Source organism: Drosophila simulans, chromosome 3R (genome assembly GCF_016746395.2).
Source record: "Drosophila simulans strain w501 chromosome 3R, Prin_Dsim_3.1, whole genome shotgun sequence".
In the NCBI taxonomy this organism is placed as follows: domain Eukaryota; kingdom Metazoa; phylum Arthropoda; class Insecta; order Diptera; family Drosophilidae; genus Drosophila; species Drosophila simulans.
Window position 1 is genome coordinate 18,097,963 of NC_052523.2, and position 20,427 is coordinate 18,118,389.

General features: G+C 43.8%; 11 protein-coding genes and 1 long non-coding RNA gene across 25 annotated transcripts; 8 read left to right on the plus strand and 4 right to left on the minus strand.

Moving 5' to 3' along the window:
- Positions 1 to 604: 604 nt before the first annotated feature.
- On the plus strand, positions 605 to 3,953 carry LOC6729017 (fibroblast growth factor receptor 4). 3 transcript variants are annotated; one of them, XM_016177224.3, is made up of 6 exons: positions 606 to 950; positions 1,901 to 2,069; positions 2,341 to 2,456; positions 2,518 to 2,731; positions 2,799 to 3,420; positions 3,746 to 3,953. In XM_016177224.3, the coding sequence occupies exons 2-6, from the start codon at positions 1,964 to 1,966 to the stop codon at positions 3,801 to 3,803; spliced, it is 1,116 nt and encodes a 371-aa protein (XP_016035679.1). In that variant the 5' UTR covers positions 606 to 950; positions 1,901 to 1,963; the 3' UTR covers positions 3,804 to 3,953. The 3 variants fall into 3 exon arrangements, with proteins under 3 accessions (XP_016035678.1, XP_016035679.1, XP_016035680.1); XM_016177225.3 differs by having other exon boundaries at positions 607 to 950; positions 1,911 to 2,069; XM_016177223.3 differs by lacking the exon at positions 3,746 to 3,953 and having other exon boundaries at positions 605 to 950; positions 1,911 to 2,069; positions 2,799 to 3,567.
- On the plus strand, positions 3,630 to 4,857 carry LOC27206477. Its single transcript, XM_016177226.3, has one exon. It carries the CDS (start codon positions 4,081 to 4,083, stop codon positions 4,732 to 4,734), a length of 654 nt encoding a protein of 217 aa, XP_016035681.1. The 5' UTR covers positions 3,630 to 4,080; the 3' UTR covers positions 4,735 to 4,857.
- A 363-nt stretch (positions 4,858 to 5,220) lies between these two features.
- LOC6729020 (venom acid phosphatase Acph-1) lies at positions 5,221 to 7,772 on the plus strand. Its single transcript, XM_016177227.3, has 7 exons — positions 5,221 to 5,565; positions 5,654 to 5,749; positions 6,285 to 6,413; positions 6,510 to 6,623; positions 6,699 to 6,836; positions 6,931 to 7,335; positions 7,398 to 7,772. The coding sequence occupies exons 1-7, from the start codon at positions 5,425 to 5,427 to the stop codon at positions 7,560 to 7,562; spliced, it is 1,188 nt and encodes a 395-aa protein (XP_016035682.1). The 5' UTR covers positions 5,221 to 5,424; the 3' UTR covers positions 7,563 to 7,772.
- LOC6729021 (uncharacterized protein C15orf61 homolog) lies at positions 7,768 to 8,316 on the minus strand. The gene is made up of 2 exons (XM_002104306.4): positions 8,160 to 8,316; positions 7,768 to 8,004 (listed from the first exon to the last, which is right to left on the minus strand). The coding sequence occupies exons 1-2, from the start codon at positions 8,314 to 8,316 to the stop codon at positions 7,874 to 7,876; spliced, it is 288 nt and encodes a 95-aa protein (XP_002104342.1). The 3' UTR covers positions 7,768 to 7,873.
- A 46-nt stretch (positions 8,317 to 8,362) lies between these two features.
- On the plus strand, positions 8,363 to 10,638 carry LOC6729022 (delta-1-pyrroline-5-carboxylate dehydrogenase, mitochondrial). Of its 2 annotated transcripts, none has more exons than XM_016177228.3 (3): positions 8,363 to 8,504; positions 8,736 to 9,319; positions 9,377 to 10,638. In XM_016177228.3, the coding sequence occupies exons 1-3, from the start codon at positions 8,425 to 8,427 to the stop codon at positions 10,552 to 10,554; spliced, it is 1,842 nt and encodes a 613-aa protein (XP_016035683.1). In that variant the 5' UTR covers positions 8,363 to 8,424; the 3' UTR covers positions 10,555 to 10,638. The 2 variants fall into 2 exon arrangements, with proteins under 2 accessions (XP_016035683.1, XP_016035686.1); XM_016177231.3 differs by having other exon boundaries at positions 8,365 to 8,504; positions 8,751 to 9,319.
- A 9-nt stretch (positions 10,639 to 10,647) lies between these two features.
- LOC6729024 lies at positions 10,648 to 13,836 on the plus strand. 4 transcript variants are annotated; one of them, XM_002104309.4, is made up of 3 exons: positions 10,648 to 12,826; positions 12,885 to 13,112; positions 13,166 to 13,836. In XM_002104309.4, the coding sequence occupies exons 1-3, from the start codon at positions 10,777 to 10,779 to the stop codon at positions 13,834 to 13,836; spliced, it is 2,949 nt and encodes a 982-aa protein (XP_002104345.2). In that variant the 5' UTR covers positions 10,648 to 10,776. The 4 variants fall into 4 exon arrangements, 2 of the variants coding, with proteins under 2 accessions (XP_002104345.2, XP_016035687.1); XM_016177232.3 differs by having other exon boundaries at positions 13,153 to 13,292; XR_005544339.2 differs by having other exon boundaries at positions 12,889 to 13,112; positions 13,166 to 13,307.
- A 7-nt stretch (positions 13,837 to 13,843) lies between these two features.
- Positions 13,844 to 14,387, minus strand: LOC6729025. Its single transcript, XM_002104310.4, has one exon. It carries the CDS (start codon positions 14,353 to 14,355, stop codon positions 13,990 to 13,992), a length of 366 nt encoding a protein of 121 aa, XP_002104346.1. The 5' UTR covers positions 14,356 to 14,387; the 3' UTR covers positions 13,844 to 13,989.
- A 262-nt stretch (positions 14,388 to 14,649) lies between these two features.
- On the minus strand, positions 14,650 to 15,456 carry LOC6729026 (ADP-ribosylation factor-like protein 3). 2 transcript variants are annotated; one of them, XM_002104311.4, is made up of 4 exons: positions 15,316 to 15,456; positions 15,119 to 15,253; positions 14,827 to 15,063; positions 14,650 to 14,769 (listed from the first exon to the last, which is right to left on the minus strand). In XM_002104311.4, the coding sequence occupies exons 1-4, from the start codon at positions 15,454 to 15,456 to the stop codon at positions 14,722 to 14,724; spliced, it is 561 nt and encodes a 186-aa protein (XP_002104347.1). In that variant the 3' UTR covers positions 14,650 to 14,721. The 2 variants fall into 2 exon arrangements, with proteins under 2 accessions (XP_002104347.1, XP_039151818.1); XM_039295884.2 differs by having other exon boundaries at positions 15,119 to 15,269.
- Positions 15,299 to 15,843, plus strand: LOC27208516. Of its 6 annotated transcripts, none has more exons than XR_006541881.1 (4): positions 15,331 to 15,440; positions 15,491 to 15,497; positions 15,547 to 15,626; positions 15,706 to 15,843. It is a non-coding gene; the product is annotated as an uncharacterized LOC27208516 (long non-coding RNA). The 6 variants fall into 6 exon arrangements; XR_006541880.1 differs by having other exon boundaries at positions 15,342 to 15,440; positions 15,557 to 15,626; XR_006541878.1 differs by having other exon boundaries at positions 15,299 to 15,440; positions 15,491 to 15,626.
- LOC6729027 (ADP-ribosylation factor-like protein 3) lies at positions 15,603 to 17,378 on the minus strand. Its single transcript, XM_002104312.4, has 4 exons — positions 17,081 to 17,378; positions 16,213 to 16,341; positions 16,018 to 16,149; positions 15,603 to 15,959 (listed from the first exon to the last, which is right to left on the minus strand). The coding sequence occupies exons 1-4, from the start codon at positions 17,081 to 17,083 to the stop codon at positions 15,684 to 15,686; spliced, it is 540 nt and encodes a 179-aa protein (XP_002104348.1). The 5' UTR covers positions 17,084 to 17,378; the 3' UTR covers positions 15,603 to 15,683.
- A 17-nt stretch (positions 17,379 to 17,395) lies between these two features.
- LOC6729028 (RCC1 domain-containing protein 1) lies at positions 17,396 to 19,155 on the plus strand. Of its 2 annotated transcripts, XM_002104313.4 has the most exons (4): positions 17,396 to 17,531; positions 17,872 to 18,391; positions 18,480 to 18,555; positions 18,614 to 19,155. In XM_002104313.4, exons 1-4 carry the CDS (start codon positions 17,447 to 17,449, stop codon positions 19,055 to 19,057), a joined length of 1,125 nt encoding a protein of 374 aa, XP_002104349.1. In that variant the 5' UTR covers positions 17,396 to 17,446; the 3' UTR covers positions 19,058 to 19,155. The 2 variants fall into 2 exon arrangements, with proteins under 2 accessions (XP_002104349.1, XP_016035689.1); XM_016177233.2 differs by lacking the exon at positions 18,614 to 19,155 and having other exon boundaries at positions 17,872 to 18,395.
- Positions 19,156 to 19,221: 66 nt separating this feature from the next.
- LOC6729029 lies at positions 19,222 to 19,949 on the plus strand. The gene is made up of 2 exons (XM_016177235.3): positions 19,222 to 19,380; positions 19,442 to 19,949. The coding sequence occupies exons 1-2, from the start codon at positions 19,355 to 19,357 to the stop codon at positions 19,689 to 19,691; spliced, it is 276 nt and encodes a 91-aa protein (XP_016035691.1). The 5' UTR covers positions 19,222 to 19,354; the 3' UTR covers positions 19,692 to 19,949.
- Positions 19,950 to 20,427: the final 478 nt, after the last annotated feature.

The following is a 20,427-nucleotide window of genomic DNA, read 5'->3' on the forward strand; positions in this document are numbered from 1 at the left end:
AGCCCCGGCTATCGATGGGTTCGCTTGAAGCCCATGGCTTATCACCAAAACCAGACCCACTGTGTGACTCGCACAAGAGCTGTATAAATAACACTTCGAATTTACATGATATCTGCCCATCTATGGTTTAGAAAAGCGTTCGGATTGCCCGATAAAGCTAAGCAGCCCCAGCTAGCCGCATTGCCTCTCTAATCTTCGGTTCGATGTGGAAGTGGCAATAGCCGTGCGGGTGCCTTCACTGGATATGTACATAGGTGTCTGGCTAGGCCTCTATCGGTCCACTCCATCGACTACTGTATATTTACGCACCGATATTGATATGCGATAAGCAAAACTGCTTATAAAACACATTTATTTTGTTGTTCCCCAGCAATGCCAGCCACCTAGAGCAAAGGTACACTCGAAGAAATAGGAGGTAGATGTGTATGTGCATACTATTAATACTATAAGTACTAACCTTGAGAATTCAATTTGCATGAGCTGATAAACATATTTTATAGCCCTACTAATTTTATCTTTGGTATACAAAGTTTATTTCAGTTTTCGTGAATTTTCTCTCAGTGCACTGCCCATGGTGGCCGCTGCCGTCGCCTCCGAGGGGTAACACTTGTTCGAATCGTGTATTACAGTAGTTTGTTGATAGCCAGCCCCGCGAACGGAACGCATACGGAAGAAAACGATCGCAAGATCGATGTGGCTACAATATTTACGGACCTCAATAGCCAATTGTCGGGTGGATAGCAGCAGCAATTGGATCTCCAGACGCGGAAAATCGAGAATTTTGCGAAATTCGCGAAAATTCAGTGAGCATCGACAAATTGTGTGTGGCATTAAGTAACCGGAGAAGCAGACCCGGAGTTCCAACTAGTGGAAAAAATAATACGCCGTATCAGCGGAAGCCAGGCGATTATGAAGCCTTCGTGTCAGTTGTCCATCTGGTCTTAGCCACAGTGAGTGTGTTTGCTCCTATTTTGATTCCACTGGTCGGGGCCCGGTCGGTAAACAAATTGTCTATTAAACAATCAACTTTTCACCTAATAAATGATATCGTATAAATCAATTGAGTCGATGCCAATCAAGTGGGGCAACACAGATAAATCTCCATCACAATGGGAAGAGATCGCAGATCTTGGAAAACGAAATGCATAAACAAACGTCCCTGGGTATTAAAAGTGTTTTATGAGCTTCGTGTTTTGTGGTCGAGAAATGATTTGTTCGTGACATATTGAAACAATATAATCGTTTGATTCTTTTAAATATAATATCTTTCTAAATTTCTCTCAATTAAGCAAAAGTCAATAACTAATGTGTATGTATTAGGAGTTCATATTTGTTTCCCACTAATTGATAGCTTTTTGTATCTCATAGCACCAAAAAACTATTCGTACAGTTAGAACCCTTCTACGCGCTTCTCAATCTATCGAGTGCCCCCGAAAGTTCTGTGGTAGCCGCCAATCAATTGATAAACGGGCATTATCGTTGCGGCAATGATTTATTGTTGCATAAATGGCACTCACTATTTATTAATAAATGGGAAGCGAAATTCTGATAATTTATATATATGAGCGCACCAAGGATTTGTGGCCCAGTGTTTGTGTCTGTAAGCCAATGTAGAGCACCCTTTCGCTTCGAATGGCCAAGTAAATAAACAAAAGTGGATTTTTACACTCATTGCCGACAGCGCACAATAAAATGTGTGAAAAATGTGCTAGAACCAGTGGAAATGCAACCGCGTAGACCAAATAAATAAATAGAAACTCGGCGAGCCTCGTTTGTTTGCTAAGAAATTAAATGAAAATCGATCATTTGGGAAATAAACGAATGGCCGGCCAGCCAGCCAGCGGAATTCAAATAAATAAATGCCAAACCATTGTGTGTGCCCCAAAGTAACTAATCAAAGTGTTCGACAGGTTCCTTCGGCGATAGCAAGTGGAAGACAATGTCGCGGATATGCTAAGTGGAAATGGATCCGATGATTTGTGATCTGTGGTCTGGCCGCATCTGGCTATTGATTCTCATTTGCCTCTGCGGCTTTCAGCAGTCCCGCGGTTTTTTTGTTGACTATACAGGTGAGTTTAGTTTTTACTATAAGGGTCATTTTAAATTCGAGGGTATATAGATATAGGTACATGGATATTTTCATTTAGAAGCTCTTTTTGTAACTACACGTTTCCGCTTTCATTCGTCAAAATATTCAGAAGGTTAATCGCAATTTCGGGGAGCACAACGCTTGATAAGATACTGTCAATTTGGCTATCATTGACACAGAAAAAAGTAAACATTGCCATTGCCTTGATTGAATGGTTCGGAATTTTTGTTATATCTTTTTTGCCGGTGCAGAGAACACGGAGTTAATTCAACAGAGAGCCGGATTCGATGTCAAGCTGCAGTGCAATCTCAAAGGTCTGGTCGATGAGAGTATGCTGAATGACATCAAGATACATTGGTACTTTAAGGTATGTACTGTTTGATTTCTATTATTGTTGGTACCCATTGATAAGTATTAAACCATTTCAGCAATGCAGCGAAAACAATTGCCATCAGTTGGGATCTGTGGATGAGTGGACTGCTCTGCCATGTGAGCCGAGTCTTTGTCGTCCGGAACTCTGGCTCCGGAATGTAACGGAGCGGTATTCGGGACTGTACAAGTGCAGCATTAATCCGCACATTTGGGATAAGGCCCAGGCTGTGGATGTTCAGCTGGTTCGCACCTATCAGCTGGATGTTAAGAGTATGTACAATTTTCATCACGGAATATCTATACCATATCGAAGATTACGTATTAAATCTATTTGTAGACACCTCATTGGCAGCCCCTGAGTTTGTGGACTCGTATCCCAACAACAAGACCACGTTGGTGGGCAGTAGGGTGGTGTTCCAGTGCCGTGTTCACAGCGAGGAGCATCCCACAATCAAATGGTTTCGCCGGCAGACCTACGTGGGAACTCAGTCAGCTGGAGAAGCCTCCTCGGCACCGACAACCTCCAATTTTAGCAACCATATAGTCCGGTACAATGGTCGAACATATGAACTACTGTCCACCGATCCAGAAAAGATGATGGCACCCCAGATATATCTCAGCAAATTGATTCTGGACGGAGTGAGGTTAAGAGATGCCGGACACTACGCCTGCGTGGCCATCAGCTATCGCGGCCATAAGATCCGGGAGGCCTTTCTGGATGTGCTGGCCGACGTGGAGGATACGGATCAGGAGAATGAGTACTGGTCGGACTACGGTAATGAAGATGAGGGAGTTCCGACTAGCGATCGACGAGAGTTCCTGCTGCTCTTCCTTATGCCTCTGGGATTGGCTCTTCTTCCCTTGACCGTGTGGTTCAGTTATCTGTTGTACAAACGCTACTCTGTGGGACACGGCGATTGCCAGCGAATAGATTCGGACGAGGATCTGGACACGGAAAGGTGTGTTCTCGGGGGAAACAAGCATTAAAACCGAACACTTTTGAAGCTGCACTACGCTTATTAAGATTATGGATAAAGACTGTCTATAGAGTTAAGAAAAGTAGACCTACAATCTAAAAATAAATTTAAGGTTTTATATAAACTTTAGAGCTAATCGAGTCAACTATAATGCATAAATCAATAAGGATATTTTTTAAAATCTAGAAAACCTATACTTTTGTGCCACTTGGTTGTCTGTGAAGGTAGTGTTCCCATGTAACTAAGGCAAGCTAAGCAAAGTTCAAAATTTTCGTCGAATGAAATTCCAAATTTGTTTCGTCTTCAGTTTCCGGCACACCAAGTCCTCATTTGGACACCGCCGCCGTCGTCATCACCGCATCTGATTGCAGCAATCGCATACACGCTAAAGCAGCCTGCCTAATCCCCTAGAGAACTGATACTCGATTTCCCCAAACTGATGATCATCGAACTTTGCCTGGAGTTTCACTTGATGTGGAAGTCGAATGTCCGCATATATTTTTTGCGAATGAGAGTGGCCATTGCTAATCAACTGGAGCCAATTGGGGACTTCTCCTACTAGAATTATTCATAATATCAAGCAAATCCATCCAGGATCAGGGTTAACTAGACGTCCATTTGTTCAGGAGTAAACTAGACAAAATGTCTGGATCGAGGCGACGCCGTACCGCTATGGAATACTACGAGTACATAATGCCCGGAATTTATGACTATCCGGTGATCCAATGTGATGCCAGTGAAATCCGTTCCTATAGTATTGACCCCATACTGACCAGTGCTCCATCAACTTGGTCAATTCCAGATGGCAATGCCGCCTATGTAGCTGGACCAATGGGTGTGATCAACTACCTATCGGATATGCAAACGCACTTTGCTCTGCCAACTAGGCAAAATCTGGAAACTGGTCTTATTTGTCCAACCATTGATTCCAACTCGTATTTCCATGAGCCACATCGAGAATATGTTCAAATGGAGAATGAGCACACCGATGACGACGAGGGATACGGCTATGAGATTCCAGAGATTGTTCTCTGCTTAAGCCGTTCAAATTCAGAGTCGGGCGCAGCTGAGGAATCTGGTGATTCCCAGCGTTCGTCAAAGAGTTATTCATCGGTGGAGATCAGCGAGCAGTCAAGATCGGGGGAATACGTTAAATTAGAATCGGTTCCTAGGAGGCGAAGAAAAGTCTCGCGGAAGCGCAAGTATACCGCCGAGCAGGGTTACCTGGTTGAGGAACCCACCAGCGAACCATCTGAGGAGGATGCCGAGGAACTGCCACCAAAATCCAGAAAATAGATATCCAGTTCAGCATTTACGTTTGACTATAGACAGATTTCCAGAAACGTTACCTTATTTGATTTTTCGTTGGAATTTGTAGTGATCAAAATATATATATTTTATAAATATTTATTTGGTGAACTTACATGTGTGATTATTGATAATTGGGTTTCACTGTCACGAGGTAAGATATAAAGGCTGTTACAAGTTGAAAGACAAATAACTTGAACAATAATGTTTTTCACATAAGTGCAAATTGATAGACCACCGTATAGTACACAGTAGCACCTAGTCGAGACCCAATTGGTACTGCCAATGAGCGACTAATTTAATTATTCGCACATGTTCAAAGACTTCACTCTCGCGCAATGCCAAAATCACATGGAAAACTTGTCTCCCAGGCTCTCCGATTGTCTCTAGCTGCCTCTTTCTGTTTTCTATAGCCTTCTCTCTCGCTTCTTAGCGCCCCCTCTCTTTCTGGCTGTGAGGCAGCCTTCCATCGACAGCCGCTCAGTTGTTATACGGCTTTTGTTGCCATCGGACGTGACTTGTATTTATTTATTATTTGTTTCGTCGACGGGGCAGCGAAATCGAAAACACTCGCTATAAAATAAACAAAAAACTATTTTTAGGCTGCAAATCTGAAATATATTTTCTCGATCAACTGCAGCAGGAGCATAGAGCCCCCACCGCACCACCTCCCTAAAAATGGACTGCAAATCGCGACGCGGCACCAAAATATCGGTGATCGCCCTGGGAAGTGCCCTCTGTTTCGTCATGATGGCATACTTTGTGTTCGGCGACAGCAACGACGAGCAGGGTTTGCGGAATCTACGCATGATATCCATAGTAAGCTGCCGCCGCCTCTGGCATAATGTTGTAAACAACGCGATCTGAGTGAGCACTGTGTTTATCAATCCAATCCAATCCCCACCAGCTGTTCCGACATGGGGCCAAGAATCCGAGTGGCTTCTATCCGCTGGATCCGCACGCAGCCCACGACTGGCAGGGCGGGATGGGAGCCCTCACGCCGGTTAGTATTCCCTAAAATCCTTAAACTGTTTCACTTAACTCAAAACGTATAAGTGATAAAACAGCAAATTGCAATCGGGATGATATAAACTGTCACGCCCACAACAAACAAATTAAAATAAAGCAAACAAATTATTTTTTGGTTTTATAATACTATTTGCCAATTTCTCGCTTGCACTAGCTGAGAAACGGGTATCTGATAGTCGAGAAACTAAGCTATAGGGCTCTCGTTTATGCTTATTTATTTTCCAATTAACACATTTTATCGTACGAATTTTTACACTTTAAAAAGTATTTATTCAACGGTGGTCGAGTAAATAATTAAAGTCTATAATGTAAATCAGTAGGTTTCATTTCATATAGAACTCCAATTTGTTTTTAATTTTATGATCATTTTGTATCAATGAATGTGAAGTATAGGTGCAAGTTGGTGATATCTAAAACTGTAATGCTAAGCACTTAATAAGTACATTACTATTTAAAATATTTTAAAATAGTTCTTGATATTTTACAAATTTATTAATCCCCCTCGACAGAAAGGCAGCCTGCAGGCGTACAACCTGGGAAGGAATCTGCGCATGCGCTACTACCGTCTGCTGCCCCCGAACAGCCTGTACACCCAGCAGCAGGTGAATGTGCTCAGCTCGGCGGCGGAGCGCTGTGTGGTGCGTCAATCGTTCCGATAAGAAACCCTCTATAACCATTTGCTATCTGTCCGAGATGGGGGTGCCCTAATCAGTTGGCCGTGTGTTATCTTTTAGATGAGCGCCCAGAGCGTCTTGGCCGGCATGATGCCGCCGCTGGAGAACAAGAATGTGCTGCCCATTCCCTGGCAGCCGGTGGCCGTCAATACGCTATCTCGCAATGAAGATATCGTGAGTGCAATCGTATATATCCATTAGGCAAGTGCAAGTCATCATCATCATAGTACTATGATCTATCTTTATTAGCTATTGGCCCAAAAGAAACCGTGTCTGAAGTACGACCACATTCTGCAGAAGCTTTACAAGTCTCCGCCTCCTGAACTCCAGAAACTGAACGAGGACAACCTGGAGCTGTACAAATTGCTAACCAAGAACACAGGCAAGGTGGGAGAGAGTTGCACCCATATGGGTTGTTAATTCCTTTATTACCATACGATATATTTATCTTTTTCACTTCTGACTGCATATTATCCTTTAGAACATTTCAAATGTACTGGATGTGGAGCTACTTTATGGCACACTCAAAACCGAAGAGGAGGCTAATCTGGTGCTGCCCGATTGGACTGAGAATATATACCCCGAGGAGATTAGGCCACTGGCTGAACGTAGCTATATGCTTTTCACCGAAACAAATCTAATGAAGCGGATTAAGGGTGGAGCCTTCCTTACGGATATACTCAACAAAATGCAGAATAAGCGCAAGAGGAACCTCAATCCCGATCGCAAAATATTCCTGTACTCCGGTCATGATGTGACTTTGGTTAACGTGATGAATTCCTTGGGCATACTTGACCAGACTACCAAGCTTCCGGAATATGCATCGGCACTGGCATTCGAGCTTCATCACAGCAAGTCTTTCAGTGATGGAGACTTTGAAGTGAAGGTTGGTAATAAGGTGTTACTATTAACTGTGGGATTCTTACCAGTTTGGGTGTTTGGTTGCAGTTGGTTTACTACTACAACAGCGAAGACAAATTCCCCAAGGAGCTGACCATTCCCAATTGCGATGCACCGTGCTCACTGACCCAGTTTGAGGCCTCTGTGAAGGCGCTGCTCCTGGATAACTATGATGAGACTTGTGAAAATCATCCGACCGATTGTAAAACATAAGATGTCTCCCAGTCTTTGTTGAAAGTGTGTGTTGTTCTGGGTTGTTGTTTAAGTGTCTGGCCATTGCCAAGAAATAGTCAGATGTGATTTTGAATAACTTTAAATAATTGGCTTCAATTAATAGCTTTAAAATAACACTAAGTCAAGTAGACACACTAAGTAATGCAAGGTGTAGTTATCTCAAAAAGACAAATACATATATGGATGAGATGTTTCCAGTGTTCTCTTCTATTTACTTTAACTGAATATGCATATATTTAGATAAGAAGGCTCTTATCCACATTTCACATTTTGCTGTTTAGGAAATCAAATCAAAAGCTTGAGCCCTTGTCCTCAGGATATAAAAAGTATATGGGAACTTTTACCGTCTCGCTGACATGAACGATCTCGGTGTGACTAATTAGACGGATGGCAGCCAGTCCATAGAAGAGCATTGGTAAGCCTGTGTAGATTTTAAAGATATAAATGCGGCCTTTACGGAGTTTGCTTAAACTCGTAAAAGGACTTACCCATATGAATTTTTTGATTCATGACAGGGCATACACCTTTTTCGAGCTACCACACCCCTATGTAGCATATTCCGTTTACTAGACTTACCCAAATTGATCACCTTAAGGAAGCGAAAGAACTTGTCCTCCAACCAAAGATCCTGCACCTCCCTCTTGCTACAGTGGTACTTCATATAGGGATAACAGGCGGTGCGCAGAATGTGATAGTTGGTTCCGTTTTCCAGGGTCCAATTAAAGTGAGACATTCCCCTCTGATCGTTGGCCACATCGTGGAACTAGACTTGGAGCATATTCCTCATTAGATCTGGTGAAAATACTCGGGTGGAAATAGGGCAGTCCTACCTTCACGAAATATGATGTCCAAGGTGGCTCATGGCATTGTTTCAAATATGCGGTCAGTACTTCCGAGGCTCGAGGCTTCAGTAAAAGGCGGGTAAGCTGCATTTTGTATCCAAATATTGCTACTATTGCATCACAAAATAATAACAATTGGTTTTCATGGGTTTTGTTATTATTTTTGCCCTCTTATCGAATCAACAGCTGTTCTGCAATCGATAATGACACATAGTTATCACATCGATAGCAGTAGCGATAGTTCGATAATTGCGCGTAATTTGAAATTATTTTTTGAAAACATATTCTCCAACTTTTAATCTTATTTAAGCCTCGTGCCTGTTAGAAGTACCAGCAAGAGACCCGAGCTATCTGAGCACTTTACGCTGGATGAGATGGTGGCCAACGAGAAGCTGCTTCAGTATGACGAGGGCTCAAAGGAACGCACCGAACTGGAAACCGCCCTGCTGGGCGTCCTCAATAGGGTAGAGCACGTTCCCATCGTTATTAACGGACAGGAGTTCCAGGCCAAGGAGGACTTCCAACAGGTTCTGCCCTACGATATCCAACAGCCCATTGCTCATTACGGCCATGCCCACCGCGTGCTCATCCAAATGGCCATCGATAAGAGCGTGGAGGCGCAGGTGAAGTGGGACAAGGTCAGGCTTAGTGATCGGATTGATATTTGGGAGCGGGCAGCGATGCTGATTGCCGGAAGATACCGCTATAACATCATTGCGGCCACGATGTTGGGCCAGGGGAAAACGCTGCGACAGGCAGAGATGGATGTGGCCGAGCTGGTGGACTTTATGCGCATTAATCCCGTCTTCCTGCGTGAGCTGGCCAACTATGAACCCATTAGAGGAGACACCCAACAAAAATGCAGGAATTCCATGCGGTTAAGAGGACTTTCAGGTGGGTCCATATACAATCCATATGACTTTTTATCCACTTATAACTTTTTATTTGCAGGATTTGTGGCTGCCATCAGTCCGTTTAACTTTACGGGTATCGCCGCCAATCTGGCCTATACGCCCGCCTTGATGGGCAACTCGGTGCTCTGGAAGCCCTCCGACTCGGCCATTCTGTCCAACTATTTTGTTTTCAAGGCCCTGCGGGAAGCTGGAGTGCCCGATGGTGTGGTGAACTTTGTGCCCGCCGAGGAGACAACGTTTGCATCCGTAGTAACGCAACATCCGAAATTGGCGGGGATTAACTTCACTGGTACCTCAACGGTGCTCAAGGTGCTCTGGCAACTGGTGGCCCAGAATATCAACTTCTACCAGAACTATCCCCGTTTGGTGGGCGAGGGAGGCGGCAAGAATTTCCACTTCGTGCACTCCTCGGCGGAACCGGAAACGGCGGTGGCCTGTACGATAAGAGCTGCCTTTGAGTACGCCGGTCAGAAGTGCTCCTCCTGCTCGATGTTGTACGTTCCGGAATCCCTGTGGAAGAATCACATACGAGAACCTCTTCTTGGGATCACTGCATCTCTGGTCGTGCGACAAGATGCCACATACTGCGATAGCTTCTGCTCGGCGGTGATCAACCGACGGGCCTACGATCGCATCTACATGTGGCTAAGGTACATCGACCAGAGTCCCAGTTGTCAGGTACTCGTTGGAGGAAGCTGCGACAAGCAACGTGGCTATTACGTAGATCCAACGGTGGTGCTGGTCAAGGATCTGGACAATATCATATGTCGGGAAGAGCTGCTGGCACCCATCCTCGGTGTCTATGTCTATCCAGATCATAAGCTCAAGGAGACTATGGATAAGGTGGCCCAGATTAATCATGGATTAACAGGTTCGGTGTTTGCCCAGGATCAGAACTTCATCGAGGAAGCATACGATGCCTTCAGAGTCAATGTGGGCAACTTAAATGTGAATGACAAGTCCACTGGATTGATGGTGGGTCAGCAGCCTTTTGGAGCGGGCCACATGACCGGCACCAGTGATAAGTTGGGCACTCCTCACTCCCTGCTGCGATGGACATCGCCCCAGGTGATTAAAGAGTCTTACAAGACACACAGGAACATCTTTTATCCCTATATGCAAATGAATGATCAGGAGCAGGAATTCGCACAAAGTGATATGGTCTCCCAGGATGAATCCTCCTTTGGGCAATTCAACAGTGACGGACGGCAATAAGGTGGTATAGGAAAATCGAAGACCTTTGTATTATGATCAAAATTTCTGTGGCAATAAATATGAAAATAGTGAATAGTGTAATAAGACCTTGATTACTTAGCACAGATGGCGTCAAGTCATCTATACACTTTTTGGAATAACGTCACCAATTTTGTACAATCATACCAAGTAAAAAAAAAACAGCTTTTATGATATATTACAGATTTGCAAACGAAACATGAGATGTCCAGACATCTGCTTCATATTTTTTGCATACTGGCTATACCCAATCTGATTCCAATCAGTTGCACTGAGGCAAAGGATCAGAAGCTTAGTGTGTCGCATAAGGAAGCCTCGTCTTGGCTGAGAAAGAAGGACGACTTGGACCCGAAGCATTACAATAGACTATTTGATGCCTATCGGGAGCGAATAAAAGGGGAGGGACCCGAAGATGCCAAGGTCGAGGTCGAGGCAAAGATGGAATCAAAAGATCCAGTACCACCGCAAAGGGATCTCACTTCATTACCCAAAAAGACCAAAACGAAAGAAAAGCTAATGGCTAAAGAGAAAGATTCCACAGAATTTTCCAATATCAAATTCGATGCCACCGATGATCGGCCCTTGGAATCGAGGAACTGTTTAGCTCGTCTTCCACATCGGAATAGAGAAAATCAAAGTGTTGAGGCTATAGACGAAACTAAAGAACGAGTAGAAGATAAAAGCCCATTGGTGGGAAGTATGATTTTGCTAAAACTGGATGTCCCCGAAAATATGCTACGAGTAAAAAAACCAGAAAAGATCAAGGATCCTGGAGAACGTCGAATTTCCGAGCTCAATCGCATATACCAAGAGGTATTGAAAGTCTGGCAAAAGCCAACACCAAGTTTGACCTCCAAGTCTGCTCCGCCGAAACCTCTAAGCTCCTCGGGGTCTGTGAAAATAAGTGCATTAACAGATTTAATGGATGTGATTGAGCGGCTTCAGAAAAGCGATTTGGTCAAGGAATTGGCCGATAAGATAAACGAAGAAATGGAACCCAATTTGCAGAATCAAATCAAGCAGGATGCTCTACTAGTAACAGATAGTAGAGCCTCATTGAGAGCTATAAAGAAAAACAATATATCCGGGATCTTTGAAAATATGGAGCCCGGAAGTGCTGCCAATGCCTTCAAAAGATTGTTAGATGACATAAACTCCAGGAGATCAAGCATTAAGGCTGGTGGACTTTACGATGAGTATAAAAAGGGTTTCTGTCAGTTATTCAGTGATCACAAATTTCCCAGAGAATCCCATATCATTAGTGAAACGGATTATCCTACGGAAAGCGAGTCTAGTCGCCGGATGAACAGTGAGGACAAACTTCCAAGTCACTGTGATAAACAAAAAACGACTACTGTTGCGTGTGACGAACCAGAAAGTAAGGCCACAACCAAGATGTGTGTTTCCATTGAAAAACCAACTCCTAGCAATCAGTGTGATAAACCAAAAGCGACAACTCCAAAATGTAAGGAACCACAGAGTAAACCCACAACTAAGAGCTGTTCGTCGATTGAAAATCCGAGCCAAGGCAATAACTATCTTAAGGCCTTGCAAACATTTATTAAAATGAACAAGGAAAGTAATCAGAACGGCGGCCTTAAGCCCTATTATCTACCAAACTCCAAAAATCGTCAGCTGGTTTGGAATGATATTCCATTGATAAAGCCTGGTCTCAACGAATCACCTAAGGACACTTCAGAGAGTAAACCGCATTATAAGCCATCTAGCAAGCCCGTTCAAGAGATTATAGTGTCCGAAAAGAAGCCCGATAAAGTAACTAGCTCTAATCCTAGTTCCAAAATCGAAACTAAAGTGATGGAGTCTGTGCCAAAAATACAATCGGTTTTCTCAGGACTGGATCCCCAACAGATAATAGGTGGCCTGAAGGCCATCAAGCAATCTTCATTCTTTAACTTGGTGGATGAGTATCAGAAGCAAATCGAAAATCTCAATCAGGCGTTGAAAACAAAGCAAAGTTGGTGGAAGGAGGTTTTGGAGAAGGGACAAAACCCAGCCAGGACACCTATGAAGAGGAACACACTCATGACTAATCCAGCTGCTGGCCACCTTTTGCAAGCACCGTTTCCCGAGGTGCTAGTCAATCAGCCATCACAGCTGGGCGGCAGTAATGTCATTGATACCATGGCCACTCAAATGAACCTATCACCTTTGGAGGTGGCTCAAAGGATTGTGGGTACCGGTCAAAATACAGGCGATGGTGGATTGAGGTATGCACCCAGTCGCATAACATCAGGTAAGTCAGTGAGCATATCGCTGTAAATCTATTTGAAATTATGAATATCGCGTAAAAGCAAGTCAGATCGGAAGTAGCTCCCGAAAGGGATCCGAGATCATGTGCCAAGTCCCAAGTCCACCATCACAGTCGCCGCATCAACAGCCAGAGGACCAGTTTAAAATTTCCCCGGTTCTAGACAAGATCCTGGAACGATTGGAGAGCATTCAGGCAAGCAAGTCCAATCAATCGTCGGAAGAGGAGGAGGAGAGGAAGCTGCCCTGCTGCTTCGTGGATCCAGCCGATGGTAAGAATAGGTGGTAGAGCTAAGATTCATGTATATAAAGTTTAAAACTGCAGGTGCCCCCTGCGATCTAAACGGATCCTGGGAATCTCAGGTCCTTGGCATTCGCATAAACATAAAGAGCCCGCCAACAAAATCAGATGGCGAAGAAGCGGACAAGCCCACCTGTAGCCAACACAAAGGTCGTGCCTATCGCAGGACGAGACGACAGTGCGTCAAGATGAACAAGACGCAGTTAAAGGATGCGACCGAATTGAAAACTCCCAATTTCCAAGGCATTAAACTAAACATTAGTGTGCAGGAGACAGTGCCGCCGAGGGCCCACGATCTCCTGGATAATCTCACCGATTGGTATTTCTCGGGACAAACTATGATGCTCCTGGGCGGGCCACTTTCTCTATCCTTCCGCAAGGCGAATTCCAATCTGATCGGCCACTTTGTTGGCTATTGTCGCACCTGCGGCTGTGTGGACACCATTTTCGGCTCATGGAGCTTCTGCCAGCCATCACGGGATTGCCAGGACATCTGTATGTCGATAGTGGACAGACGGGATATGCTACGACGATACAGTATGGATGAGCGGCGAAAGAATCGATTCAAGGAGCAGCTCTATATGGGCAGCAAGTTCGCCAAAATGGAAAAGGAGCGCCAGATGGCCGAGCAGGAAAAGTGCCACAAACTTGCTCCTCAAGCTTCACGCGAAACGAATGGGAATCCAAGCACATAAGTCAAAGTTGAATTTAAATTAATTATTATTTAAGCTTAATTTATTTTGATAATTTGTAAGCAATTAGTTGGTTGAGAGAATTTGATTAATAAAACTCATTTTGCAAAAAAGGAATGTCCTTAAATTATATCAACTGATCACCAAGTCGTGAGCTTACACTGCATACGCCTGGCTCATTTGGTGATGAATGAATGACATGGTGAATCCAATCGAACGCCGGACGCAGTGCTCGTCCATCTGGCCATCCAAGATGCACTGCCTCAACTGATTGACGGCGTAGTTCTCGATCCGCTTCTTGGTACTCTCGTTGTCAATTCGTTCTAGTCGCTTATCCACCTTGTGCATTAGAACGAAGGCCTCTGGGAAGTGACCCACATCACAGGGCCAGTTGACGGAGTGCGGATGAGAATGGCTTACACTTGGATCTTGGGACGAGTTGTCCTCCTCAGACCAACGAATATTCCTCGCCTGGACCAAAGCCAGGGTCGAAAGAAGTAGAATCACCAGAGTTGAGTTCATTGCAACGACCGCTGTTAAACTGTGCCAATCAATTCTACAACTAACCCTTTTATAGGCCCAAAAGCAGCAACAACTAATAACTGATAATGCAGAAGGGCTTTGTCCTCACAATGTTGCTACTCAGCCACGAGTTTTTCAATTATTGACAGAGGTCAATGTCAAAAATCACTGATTAGCAAATAGCTGAATTAATGTATTAATTAAAAGAGGGTTTGCCGATCAGCAAACTAAATGAATCATTATTTGAGGAAAATAATTCCTATAATACAAGTGTAACAAACTATTGTTGCTAAATTAGATTAAATATATATTTTATATATTAGTTGATAGATTGGCAGATTTTTGCAAATATAAAAATGTGATAAATCACTTCCTTTTATTGTTGATCTTTTCGTTAATCCAATTTACGATATCCTACCCAGATTATAAAAGTTAAATTAATAGATTCCGAATATATAGCTCAACATATACCTGAACACCAGATCCTGTTCGCATGGAACATTCCTCAAAAGTCCAATCTCGACCAGTTAGGCGATACAGGCCCATCAAATCGATAACTGTGGACATGGACAGGGATCCCGAGACGTCCTTCTTGTTGGACACGATCAGCAAAGGAACATTATCCAGTTCCTGGTGCATCAGAACATCGCATAAAACACATCGCGCCTCGCTTAGCCGCACTGCATCCGTGCTATCCAGTACAAAAATCTACGGTTCAGGGATTGTAGTCGAGTCTATAAGTTATAGATGAAACTCCTCTCACCAAAACCTTCACTTTCTTATAATACTTTGGCCAGATCTGGCGATTCTTCAGTTCTCCGTTTATATCCCACAACTGCACTCTGGAATTATTTAGAGTGAAGCTCCATTCACTGACTTCGTTGTTAGATTCCTTGGACTGCAAATAGTTTATGCTAACATTATCAAATGGATATAGAACCATCACATATATGGCCTTACATCTCCATTCAAAATTTCCGCCAGGCGGTCTGTCAACGTGGATTTTCCCGCATTGTCTAATCCTAAAATGAGCAGACAGGATTTCTGAGAGCCTGCGGGCAGGATCTTTTTTATGAACGAAACAGGTCCGTAAAAACACATGGGGATCGAAATTTGATGTGACTCTTCAGTTTAGATTTCAGGTAAAAATAAATGAATTAACTACCACAGCCTTCTCAACTAAATATTCAGCTGATTAAAGATACATATAGCAAAAGGAAGATTTATCCAAGAATAAGAGCTTGTGATACTTTTGATGAGTTGAAATGTAGGTACGTATATTTAGTTCTTAGGGACAACTTAACAGGCGACGATTAAAATAATTTGGATTACTTCTTCATGTTCTTGCAGACCCAGTCCATTCCCTCCTTGAGTCCAGTGCCATCCACAGCGGTACAGGCCTTGATCTCCCAGGTTCGTCCCTGCAGTTGCACCAAGCTCATCTTCTCGGCCACCTCGGCGGCACTCATGGCATCCGGCATATCCTGTTTGTTAGCGAAAATCAGTACGGGAACTTGCTTCAACCGATTGTCCATGAGCATTTCGAATAGTTCACTACCCGCCTCGGGCAGGCGAGTCCGATCCGTACAGTCAATTACATAGATCTGAAATAATCCAAGCTATTAGCTAACTGAATGGAGTTTAGATCTATAACAATCCTACCAGGACATCAGTATTCGCAAAGTAGTTCTTCCAATATGGACGTATCTTCCATTGACCACCGATATCCCATACATTCAGTTTGAAACCATCGGCTGCCACGGACTTGATGTTAAATCCTGCCGTGGGCGTTACCTGCGGGATTTCACTCCGTATTTTATGGGGAAAACGGAAGAAGTTCGCCGCCTTTATACGCACCGTGGTTATGTCCTCCGATGCCAGCTGCTTCAGTATCGTGGTCTTGCCCGCATTATCCAATCCCAGGAGCAGGATGCGAGCCTCCTTTTCCGGATTGGGTCTCAGTTTACGCAACAGCGATAGCAGACCCTATAATATGAAAGCTATTAAGTGTGTTTTTTTGGCAAGGAGTAAATTCTATTTAGTTTTTTGAGGGTGTGTTTTTCCAGCACCTGATGACCAGTATAAGTCTAGATTCGGTAGTATCCTCTGTTATATCTTTGAAATTTGGAATAACAATCTACATTTGGTAGTTTATTAAAATTGTTAATAAATATATGGTACATATGTGTTTTTATAAATACAACATATGCTTGTAAACACACATGTTATCAATATAAACCATGTAAAGTTGTAAAAAACACTTGCAATTAAACGTGCCCTTAGTGATAGAATGCAAAAAGCTTATCAACTGGTGAACTATACAAACATATTGTTTGAATTGAGATAAGGGCTCGCCAAAAGAAACAAAAGTAAGGTTGAATGAAAATAAAACGTTTATTGGTTGTATTGGGTATTATATGTAAAAATTTGTCATGAACACTTTTTCTCATTGTTGTGAATCGATGTCTTTAATTTAACAAGGCTACAAAAAGCTGATTTCTGTTTCTTTGTTGTCCGAACCACCAAATTTGTTTTTTTGAATACCGATAATTGCGCGCCGAAAACTTTCGAAGCAGTGCTGAAAAAAGTTCTGCTCTAACAAAAAAGTGTTGTATAGTTTTTGAGGCGGGTTTCCATGGCGACGATCGCAAAATGAAAACAAATCGAGCAATTACGGAACAACAAGGCATTTAATTAGGTGTTACGGAACCGGGAGATAACCTACCATCGTATAATTAACGCGGGAATAACAGCCAGGAGGCGGTGCGATCTCCGACCACTATATCCGTATCTGTATCCCCCCGATTCGGCAATCCGCTCTGGCCGCTCAAGGACGGTGTCTTCTGGTGGTCAACTCAGGAAAAGTCGGAAAACTCGAGAATTGGATCAACTTCAACCACCAAACACAACATCACTGGCTCGTCGCTGCACAACTACTGAAAACAAATTCGCTCAACGCTCCAACAAATTCCAACAGCAACAACAACAGCGCCAACGGTCGCCGAGCAACCGCTGCAAAGGATTGATAGGGGGGGAAGTGGTGGGGGTGCGGGTCGAGTGGTATTCGAATTGGAACGGGAACGGGAAGAAGATGCCGCTGCTATTTACGGGCTTCAACGCATTTGGCCAGCATGAATGTGTAAGCGGCGACGTCGACTGCGCAGCCGGCTTCAGCGGTTTGTAACCGGCAACAAAAGCCGCCGATCACTTAGTTGCTACAGTAGACACTCGCTAAAGAACTCACTGGCATGCATGCAGCCGTTATGGTTTTTATAATTTTAACCAATTAATTTTTGAATATATCACGATAACTTATAAAACTGAATCCGATTTAAACTAGATGAAATTTTAAGATTTCTTGTGTTGTTGATAATGAGGCAATTGAATTTTTTGCCTGATTGCATATTTATATACATACATAGCAATGAAATTGATAAACTTATAACATAGACCTAATCTTTTTAGGGGGCTTCCACCGTATGTATGTGTACTAATTCAGTCCTGCCTTTATTACAGAAATAAATGCGCCAGTCTCGACTCAGAACCAGTGCACGATTTCGATCGGCTGGCGGTATGCGGCTCTCGCTTTTGGCCGGAAGTTGTGCCTGCGTGGGCTCTTGGATGATGGCCCAAATGAGTGCGTGACTCTGGAGGCAACGGGGGACATAAGGGCCCTTGCCGCCACCGATTCCCACTGCCTTGTGCTACTCCAAAGCGGTCAGCTTTACAGGGTGCAACCCAAACTGCAGGCGGAACTGGTGGCTGTTAGACTAGAAGCTGCTCCCAGATCCAATTCGGGTACAAAGCGCTCGATCTTTGGGGCTGCCAAGGCGCCTTCGTCGCCGATCATAGAGCATATCGCATGTGGATCGCACATAAACGTAGCGATCAGCTCGGAAAACTGTGTCTACAGCATTCCCAGCTGCCTGCATCAGTTTTCCGAGCGCCAGTTTCGGGTGAAGCAGGTCCAATGTGGCCATGAACATGCCGTGCTCCTCAATGCCAATGGTGACGTGTTCACCTGGGGAAATGGACTGTAAGTAAGGGTTGTGATAAATGCGTTGGTTGTTAGTTTCTTATCCTAATACCTGACAATTTCTGCACTTTTATGTCATAATTAACAGCCGCGGACAGTTGGGACTGGCGGTGCTGAGAGTGGAGGAGACGCCTCAATTGCTGGAGGCGCTGGCGGGGATCAAGGTATATATATTTGACTTGTCCACTTATCTTGTCTGTCACACATTCAAGTGTCTTGCAGATAACGCGAATTGCTGCCGGTGGTTGGCACAGTGCTGCCATATCCGCCTTCGGAGACCTCTACACCTGGGGCCTCAACTGCAGCGGTCAGCTGGGAATGCGTGTGATGAAACCCGGTGGCGTCCTCAAAGAGCCCACTGTATATCCGCTGCCCCAGTTGCAAGATCTGCCCGAATGTGACTGCTCCCAAGGCGGGGAGAGCAACGATGATTGTGAACCGCTGAGGGTGTTCGCTGGATCTCGTCACACTCTGCTGATCCGCCGGTGCGGGCGGCTATGGGTCAGTGGTTGGTGCAAGCACGGTCAACTTGGCAGGCAGCTCCAAAACCTGTGCTATGTGGATGCCTTTCAGGCCCTGGAAGGTATCAAGATGAACCCTACTGCGGATGAGGTTCTCTGTGGGCCATGGTCAACGCTGCTCCAATTGAAGGTATCGTTGGATTGAAGACACATTTGTTCGTTTTAAAGAGACTGACTTCACTATAGTTAAATCTACTAAATTGAACGCATCTTGGACACAAACCAATTTACATGTGAAACCAATTTGATTGCCTTCTTTTTGGCGCGAGGGTCATGTAAAATGTATTTTCACACATTTTACTTGACGCTTATCTAGTATACATATGTATATAGTATATATTCATTCTATTGCATATATTACGAACTTATGTAGATAAGTAGGCATTGGAATTAGCGTTTCATCCACTATTTGAATACAATTAAAATACCAAAGACAGGCTGGATGAGCGGATTGCCCTTGAGGATGGCGTAAGTTAAGAAGTATGCAGGATCAGAGCCGTTGTCCTGTAAGAAACTTCCTCATTCCCAGTCCCAGTACATTCTTTGTTTTAATATGGCGCATCACCCTGCAAATAATGTATCCATACGGATACATGGACTGTTCGCTGCAGGACGCATTGGATAATGAGTATCTGGTATGGAACAAGGGCGATGACCGGGAAAATCAGATGATGCTATTAAGGGACACCATTCAAACCTCACTCCTGCTCGTGCTAATGATAGAGCTGATGCTGACGTTCAATATTCCGTTTCCGATAGACATAGGCGCCGAAATATAGTCTCGGATCTGAACTCTGTTCCCGTTTATTACTATAGAAGCTATATAGCTCCAGTACGTTTATTGCCCCATCAAAACAAGAGTGCTCAAATAATTTCGTCTTGGTGTAGGACCGCCATTGTGCCAACGTTCGTCGACTTTGTCGTTGTCGTCGCTGCACATTTAATCAGTAAATTTTATTTTTAAAAATGGTATTAAACAATATTTGCCATAGCAAAATGTACGACGCTCGCAGTGCAATAAACTTTTCAGCACTTGAGCCGTTCGCCTGACTAAATGACTGATTGACTGACCGACTGATTGACTGACTGACTGACTGACGGACTGACCGACTGATTGGCCGAACGCAGGAACGACTGACGTTGGAATTTTTTTCTTTGTTTTAACTTTAACTCGACGCGATTATTTCGATTTCGTGGAAGTGCGTTACTTGCGAAGGTTTGATAGGAATTTCATGCGTCGTATACAGGCTATATTCGTTACGATAACAGTTCAATCGATTCGACTGGGAAATGTTCATTTCGATTGCTCATGACTTCTTAAAGAGGAACTTTTATGAAAATTGTACGCTTCTGAGATTGGGTTTTTTAGCTGATTACACAGCCGTATATGTAGATATATTTATACTAAATTGAAGTATGTTTTTTAAAATTTGTTCTTTTTTCTTGTTATAGTCAATATCTACCGTTCCCGATCCTATAGGCGAATTTTCCGCTTTATGGTCCGCGATCGAGTTC